At 40.4% G+C, this 8,646-nt stretch overlaps 1 protein-coding gene across 25 annotated transcripts in view; it reads left to right on the forward strand.

Annotated features, from left to right (window-relative positions):
- The first annotated feature begins 285 nt into the window (after nucleotides 1-285).
- The window catches only part of LOC107870755 (adenylyltransferase and sulfurtransferase MOCS3), a 9,227-nt gene continuing 866 nt past the window's right edge, over nucleotides 286-8,646 (forward strand). The window contains exons 1-8 of one of the 25 annotated variants that reach the window (XR_007055700.1): nucleotides 294-434; nucleotides 519-1,003; nucleotides 1,433-1,526; nucleotides 2,762-2,826; nucleotides 2,893-2,968; nucleotides 3,118-3,196; nucleotides 3,795-3,954; nucleotides 4,560-4,866. Coding sequence is in view for 2 of the 25 variants with exons in the window: in XM_016717384.2 (XP_016572870.1) it covers nucleotides 2,645-2,826; nucleotides 3,118-3,196; nucleotides 3,795-3,950 (417 nt within the window). In the remaining 23 variants the exon portion in view is untranslated. Of the gene's footprint in view, nucleotides 435-518; nucleotides 1,004-1,432; nucleotides 2,969-3,117; nucleotides 3,197-3,794; nucleotides 4,157-4,234; nucleotides 4,420-4,559; nucleotides 4,867-8,646 lie in introns of those variants that run through there. The other 24 variants (XR_001674327.2, XR_001674332.2, XR_007055698.1 and 21 more) reach the window with 24 other exon arrangements.

The raw sequence follows: 8,646 nt of genomic DNA on the forward strand, positions 1-8,646 counted from the left end.
ATATTTTTAAAAAGCGATCACATGTGGTTGCTTTTGAATTTTAAAAAAATTAAAAATAAAATTATTTTAAAAACCTACCACTTATGATCACTTTTTAATTAAAAAACGACAAAAACAAATTAAGAGTACTTGTGGTCGCTTTTCTTTAGAAATTAAACTAAAATATTTCTACTATATAAAAGCATGTGGCAAGGGATGACCAAGGGCAAATCTGTCATTTAGTTCAAGGGCAAATCCGTCCTTTAAGTCAAAGAATAAAATAGATATTTTCCTAGCTTTTTTCTCAACATTTCTCAAGACTCCATTCCTTCGTCTCTTTATTCCAACAATGGAGAAACATCCGCTCTTTCTCAAAGTGTTCAGAATTTTATCTTCTCCAAATATTCAAGGCTTTCATTTTAACTTCATCTTCTCATCTGGATGTGCAATTTTAGGTTAGTCTTTATCCCAATATTCATCCTAATTTCAATTTTCTTTTTAATTTTTTGCTCAGATTTCTTTTCAATTCTATTTCACAGGTAGACTTCATGGCTGATATGTTGTTGTACTGTCTAATCGCTCCATAATTTCATGATTGATGATAAATTACACCCCATCACTTTTTCCCTGCAGGTGTGTAAATTTTTTCCCCGAATTTTTTTTCAGTTCTCTTCGGATTTTCTATTTTTGGTGGCTGAAATTTATTCCGTACTATTTTTATCTTGAGCCAAAGTTTATCGAAAACAGTTTTCTATCTCACCTCCGAGGTAGATGTAAGATCTTCCTACAATCTATACACCTATATCCTACTTTGTAGGACTATACTGGTATGTTGTTGTTGTTGTCGTGTTAGTGACTGAATTTGAATATTAGTGGTGATTCTTGAATTTGAATTTGATTTGTTGCACAACAACCAGAAGTTATTCGTCAACAAACTGGTTATTGAGTTGGCCATTATTGTGGGGAAATGGGCCAAGATTTTTGGGATGCACAAAGGTGGCAGCGTGAGTTTGAAACTAAACAGGTTGCTTCAATTTTTCTCTTCTAATTTTGTGATTATCATGACGTGTCTACCTCCAAATTTGTGCAATCCTGTATTTGCTGAATATCATTATAGTCTTATTGACTGTCATACCCTTTTTTTTTTACCGCTTGGAAGTATTAAGTGTAGCTGCTTATGAAGTCATTTTGTTGGAATTTCTTATTATCTTTTATATTCTTTCTTTGGGTGATTCTTTTTGAAATTTCTTTAATTCTGTGTTCCTTTTGAGCAGTTCTTATAATCTGCTTGTTTGTAGTTTTCATGTTAAGAATATAAAAGTTGTCCTTATTTTCGATCATTAGATTTTATGAAAACAATAAAGGTTTTATCAGCATGTACGTATTTTGTACTGACTGCGCACATTGACTTTTCCTCACAAACATCAAATATAACCATGAATCTAACCAATAGGAAATAGATGCAAACCATATGGGAAGAATATAGCAGTGAAGTGGTATATGTTAACATCAAATTGCAAATTGCATTCAACAGTATATCAAACCTGGTATGATCATATCAATTTATGTTTCAATGTCTTACATGACGCGTACTGATATTCCTATTAAAGAAAGCCACATATTTTTTGCTATTATGAAAAAAATAAATTTGTGACAGGTAACAATATCTACATCACTTTGTGCTGGCAGAAGTTTTTGCTATTCAAGAATATCAGTGACAATTGAGTTCATCTTAGGAGGAATCTAAAAACTCTTAACAAAGTTTTAGCTTCTTCTACATAGTTCTCTTTACACCAAAAATGAAAAGTCAAAATACAATTCATGTTCGTTTTTGTAATGAACTACTTATATTCTCAAAACACCTTCCATTTCTTTCTTTCTACACGGTCCACGTATGCATGTTGGGATAGTTTTTCTTAATTTCCCTCCTACATTGTTCTTGATTTAAAAAAATTCCTCCTATATTATTACAGTACCTTAAAAGATCACATGTTTGGATGGTTGTTACTTATTGAATTGTATTGTGTTGTTAGTTTAAATACATATTTGGTTTGATTCTTACTTAGATTTTATTGTATCACATCGTTAAATCCATGTCAATGTCAGGTAATGACAAAAGATTTCATTTTGTGTGACAACCAATTTGGTGGGATCATGTGGCTATGTTATTTCTTTTTCTCAGTTTGTATTTACTTATTATTTAAGAATCGTATTTTAGTATCTCTACTCGTGCCATACTTCTTCTTTTTGGTAAGTTTATCCTTCAAATTTTGATGTGTTACATTATGTAATAATGGAAAATAATATAATCTACCCAAACTTTGTATTCATTAAACAATACAGTACGATACAATGTAACACAATAAAATACGATATGCTATGAAATAATATGGAACAACCATCCAGAGTGTAGTGAATATAGCAATAATATTCATTTTGACAATAGATTTGAACTTTAACATTAACATATTTTTTTTGAAGAATTTTCCACTGTGTAATGCCGTTAGGTCGTTTTGTATACTTCCACAACTGTTGCAGCTCTGTTGTTAGAGTTGTTAGGAATCATATTTTTATTCTGGTGGTCTTTTGTAGGTCGAATAGGTATTGTTGATCATGATATAATGGAACTTAACAATCTGCAGAGGCGGATAGTTTTTAAATAGCTATGTGTTTTATGCGCTGGCTATTGAATTTGATGCATAATTTTTTTCCAAGTGATTTTGAGATTTTAGCCATTTGTGTTAATAAGCTTATTGGCTATGGTGTTGACATTGTATTCCAGATAATACACACTGAAGCATGTATTGGAATGTCAAAAGTAGAGTCAACTGTTGCTGCTTGTTACTTGTAAGTCACGGATAGAGTAATCTTGTTGTACCAATGAACTTGCATTTAATGTTCTATTTGCGTCAGTATCAACTCCACCACTCAGATTGTGGAGCACAAAGAAGCATTCCGCACGTCCAATGCCTTAAGAGATTGTGAGCAAGTATGGTTAAGTAACACCTATTTCTATATGGATGCATGGTTTTATTCCCTATATGTGTCTTTTTTGATGTTTGTGGTTGGTTCAGTTTTCTCTTTTGCTTTAGTGGAGCGGTGATTTTGACATTTTTCTTGCTTAATGATCTTTCTCAGATATGATGTGGTAGTTGATGCAACAGACAATCGTCCAAGCCACTACATGATCAATGATTGTTGCGTGTTTCTTGGGAGGGTTAGTTGTTTCTTTCTTTGATAGATAGTGGAAAGGTTGGCTGTTTCTTGTGATGCTCCCGTTTTGTACAATTTTCTGGTAACAATGATACACAATATAATTTCCTTTGGATGCAATAACCTTTCCTTCCTTTGGATTTTGTATTTCAGCAACTTTCACATTTTAATCTAACATAGTGGAAAGGTTAGCTGTTTCTTGTGATGCTCCTGTTTTGTACAATTTTCTGGTAACAATGATACACAATATAATTTCCTTTGGATGCAATAACCTTTCCTTCCTTTGGATTTTGTATTCCAGCAACTTTCACATTTTAATCTAACAGACAGTTGTTTCATAAACGTATTGAATATTATTGCCTAGACATACAGATACTAAGCTCATAGTGCAAGTGCGGAATTGAATGATAAGTTTATTTGAATGTTGATTCATTTATCTGATAACTGGCTTATTTGTATTAACAACCTCTTGTATCTGGAGCTGCTCTAGGACTAGAAGGGCAAGTACCATTTGTTGACAACATTCATCATACCCAGAGCTCTTTTGTTTCCCTAAAACTTCAAATTGATTGGTAATTCTATGCTTTGAATGGTTTATGTAGCTGACAGTCTACAATTACAATGGAGGTCTATGCTATCGATGCCTATTTCCAACTCCTCTACCCACAGTTAAGCATACTCTGTCAAAGGGGAATCCTCATTTAGTTTATGGAGCACGTGTTTTGGTGAAACCTTACAGGGAAAAGTCCAAGCTGTAGATAGGTATATTTCCTGTTTTTTTTTATATGAAGGCTTCTAATCACTTATTTGCTTATTTGTTGGTTATTGTAAAAGATCTTCATTTCTAATGTACCCTACTTAACCTTGAATATAGAATGCTGAGCATGCAATGATATTGTGTTGGTAATGTCATTTATCGTTGTATTTCAATCTATTGAAATTGGAAAGGATTGCTCTTTGAATACTCTCGATTATATGTGAACTTATGTTTTCAGATCTGTGGTTGTTGGTTAAATGGAATCTCATTTTCTCCTCTCCACAGATATTTTATTTTTTATAGAAGAATCTGATCATAATAATCTGTCTGACAACTGAGGATACTTGAGGAGCATTGGTTCAGTTCAGTTCCAATTAAGCTTATTTGATTTGTTTATTGTATCTCTATATGTATATTTTCAGAACGCATCTTTTATACAATTCAAATTAATATTTAGACATTTTCCTCAACCGTTGTCTCCGTATGTTTCCAAATTTTGCCTTGTCAAGAACATTCGCTTGAGGGGTTGCAACTTGCTGAAGCTCTTAGATTAGGAGGCAACTTTTTGTTGGGATTTTCATTTGATACGATCTTTATTTTATATCTGCAGAAAGATCCAGGAGAAAGCTTATCAAGCTTCCTATTTTAATCCATCTTTCACTGCTGTACAATCTGAGCACCAATCTTATAAGATTCACTTCACCTCAAACTGTGGAAATCTACCTTATGCTTTAATACCTTTCTTGATTAGATTTTTCATAGGAGTAATATTCATATCATTTTCTGCTTTTAGCACAGAGTATATGAAAATGCAAGACTATTGAAAATCGAGTTTGAGAAGCGGCGTTTTCCAGAGTTTCAACATTATCAAATGCGTGTTCGCTACTCAGCGGAGGATTTGAAGTTTTCTTCAGAAGGTTGTTAAATTTGTTTCATATCCTCCGCATAACAACAACAACAACAACAACAACAACAAACCCAGTGTATTCCCACCTAATGGGGTCTGGGGGGGTAAGATATACGCAGTCCATACCTCTACCTCTGATGAAGTAGAAAGGCTGTTTCCGATAGACCCCTGGCTTAAGGCACGAGATACCACACAAACACATAGTAAAGCACAGAAGCAGATTACATAATATAAATACGGCACCCATAAGTAATATAAAACAGAGGAAAGCAGAGGAAAGCACACAGCTTCGTAATAACACATGGAACACGGAACACGAAATCATAACAGGAATAAAACCTCCACCAAGTAATTCCCTACACTAGCGACCCAAACTGGCCCTAATCCTCTGCCGTAATTCGCGCCCTCCAGACCTTCCTATCTTAACTGTTCTATGTCCCGCCTAATCACCTCACCCCAGTACTTCTTCGGCCTACCCCTACCCTGCCTAAAACCATCCAACGCTAGCCTCTCACACCTACGGACCGGGGCATCCATGCCCCTCCTCTTCACGTGTCCGAACCATCTCAATCGTGCTTTCCGCATCTTGCATTCCACTGAAGTCACACCAACCTTCTTCCGGATAGTCTCATTCCGAACTCTATCCTCTCTAGTCAGTCCACACATCCAGCGCAACATCCGCATTTCTGCCACCTTCATTTTTTGGATGTGGGAGTTCTTAACTGGCCAACACTCCGCTCCATACAACAAGGCCGGACGGACTACCACCCTGTAGAATTTGCCTTTAAGCTTGGGCGGCACCTTCTTATCACACAGCATCCCCGACGCGAGTTTTCACTTCATCCATCCCGCCCCAATACGGTGCGAGACATCCTCGTCAATCTCACCGTTACTCTGGATCACGGACCCAAGATACTTGAACTTATCCCTCTTACATACCTCCTGTGCTTCCAGCTTCACTACTACCTCATTCTCCCGCCTCACGTCATTAAACTTGTATTCCACATACTTTGTCTTGCTTCTGCTCACCCTGAACCCTTTAGACTCAAGAGTTTGCCTCCACACCTCTAATTTGTCATTCACACCCCCTCGAGTCTCATCTATCAGCACTACATCGTCTGCAAAAAGCATACACCACGGCACCTCCCCTTGAATGCGCCACGTCAACACATCCATCACCAACGCAAACAAAAAGGGACTAAGAGTAGATCCCTGATGCAATCCTGTCAGGACAGTGAAATGCTCTGAGTCTCCTCCCGCCGTCCTCACCTGGGTTTTCGCTCCATCATACATATCCTTAATTACTCTGGTATATGCCAGCGGTACTCCACTCACCTCCAAGCATCTCCAAAGCACCTTCCTGGGGACTTTGTCGTATGCCTTCTCCAGGTCGATAAACACCATGTGCAGATCCTTCTTCCTCTCCCTATACTGCTCCACCAACCTCCGCACCAGGTAGATTGCCTCCGTCGTCGAGCGGCCGGGCATAAATCCGAACTGGTTTTCCGAAATAGACATTATCCGTCTCAGCCTCACCTCGACCACTCTCTCCCAGATCTTCATAGAGTGACTCAATAACTTAATCCCCCTATAGTTATTGCAACTCTGAATGTCCCCCTTATTCTTATAGAGAGGGACCATGGTACTCCACCTCCACGCCTCGGGCATCTTTGCCGTCCTGAAGATTTCATTAAACAATCCAGTCAACCACCTTACACCAGCCTTTCCAACGAACTTCCAAAACTCCACCGGTATCTCATCCGGCCCCGTCGCCCTACCCCTTCGCATCCTGCGGACAGCATGTCTAACCTCTTCTACCTTAAAACGTCTACAATAGCTAAAATCCCGACACTCCTTTGAGTGCTCCAGTTCCCCTAACACAATAGCTCTATCCCATTCGTCATTCAAGAGCTTATGAAAATACGACTGCCATCTCTTCTTAATGTGGCCGTCCTCCACCAACACTCTATCGTCCTCCCCTTAATGCACCTCACCTGATCGAGGTCACGACCCTTCCTCTCCCTAGCCTTAGCGAGTCTAAACAACTTTTTCTCCCTTCCTTTCCCCTGTAACCCTGCATACAAGCTCTTAAAAGCGGCCGTCTTAGCTGCCGTGACTGCTGACTTCGCCTCCTTCCTCGCTAGCTTGTACTCTTTCCTGTTTACCCGCTTCTCCTCTTCGTCCTTACTTTCCACCAACTTAGCATACGCCCCTTTCTTGGTCCCCACTTTCTTCTCCACCTCTTCATTCCACCACCAATCCCCCCGATGGTGCCCGGCCCGGCCCCTAGAAACACCCAACACCTCACTTGCATTCTCCCTGATGCACCTTGCCGCCCTGTCCCACATACTATCCACGTCCCCCCTACACTCCCACACCCCCATTCCCACCAACCTCTCCCCTATCTCCTACTTAATTCTCGGTCTACACTCCTTAGTCCTCCTCTTTCTATTCTTCTTTATACCCAAATCCATAACCAAGAGCCTATGCTGGGTCGAAAGATTCTCACTCGGGATGACTTTACAGTCCTTACACAACGCCCTATCCCCTTTCCTAAGCAACAAAAAGTCAATCTGAGTCCTGGCTACCGCGCTTCGAAAGGTGATCAGGTGGTCGTCCTTCTTTGGGAAGCCTGAGTTCACCACCACCAGCCCAAAGGCCCTCGCAAACTCCAGTAGGGTCGCCCCTTTTTCATTTCTCTCCCCAAACCAAAACCACCATGCACGTCACCAAAGCTTCCCGGTAGCGCCCCGATGTGCCCGTTGAAATCCCCTGCTACAACAATCTTCTCCGAACTAGGCACGCCTCTCACCACCTCCTCCAAAGCCTCCCAAAACCGCATCTTCTCCTCCCCCTCCGATCCCACTTGCGGCGCATAAGCACTACACACGTTCAGGGTAAACCCCCGAATGACCAACTTAATAGTCATCAACCTATCGTTGATCCTCTTCACCTCCACTACCTGACCTCTAAGCTCTTCATCTACTAAGATGCCAACTCCATTCCTACGCCTGTCGCTCCCAGAGTACCACAGCTTGTAACCATCCACATCCCTAGCCTTAGACCCTACCCACTTGGTCTCTTGGACACACACAATGTTGATCCTCCTCTTCCTAAGAATCTTCACAAGCTCTATGGACTTACCCTGAAGGGTCCTTATATTCCAAGACCCAACCCTCAGCCTACCGTCACACCCTCCACTACCCTCCCCGCGGCCAAACCTTGGCCTCCCTCCCACTCCCGCCCTCTCTTCATCCCCCGCCCCCACCACGGCCCCACTCCCCAACCCCCTCGGACATGACCCTATCCACCCGTTACTGTCCACAGCCACAACTACACGAAAGTATAGGAAAATATACAGATATACACGGTGGTAGTATCAAAGTAGCAGCAAGGAAATACAAGGCTCACACAAATTCAAAGGAATACTCCCGAAACAAAACTATACTCAATTAGGGGGGCAAACACCACCGGACTCAACACCCACCGCCCCAAATACAGGTTCCCAGCCAATAACCCAATCCAAAGCAGTGGAAGAAACGACCACAGCAACAGCAACAACAGACAACAGACAATGTCCACAAATTCCACGCACGTCAAGGTACAGGGGCTACTACTAGCATAATACTAAGAATGGAATATGAAATAATGAAATAAAATGGAATATGAAATAACGAAAATAACAAAGGTTAGAAGTCACCAGATTATGCTTGGAGCTGCGGCTGCTGGAGACGGAGCGGCGGGTGGCGGCTGGAGACCGGGCGGCGGCTGGCTGTCTGAAGGCCGAGGT

This window comes from Capsicum annuum, chromosome 5 (assembly GCF_002878395.1).
Source record: "Capsicum annuum cultivar UCD-10X-F1 chromosome 5, UCD10Xv1.1, whole genome shotgun sequence".
Classification (NCBI taxonomy): domain Eukaryota; kingdom Viridiplantae; phylum Streptophyta; class Magnoliopsida; order Solanales; family Solanaceae; genus Capsicum; species Capsicum annuum.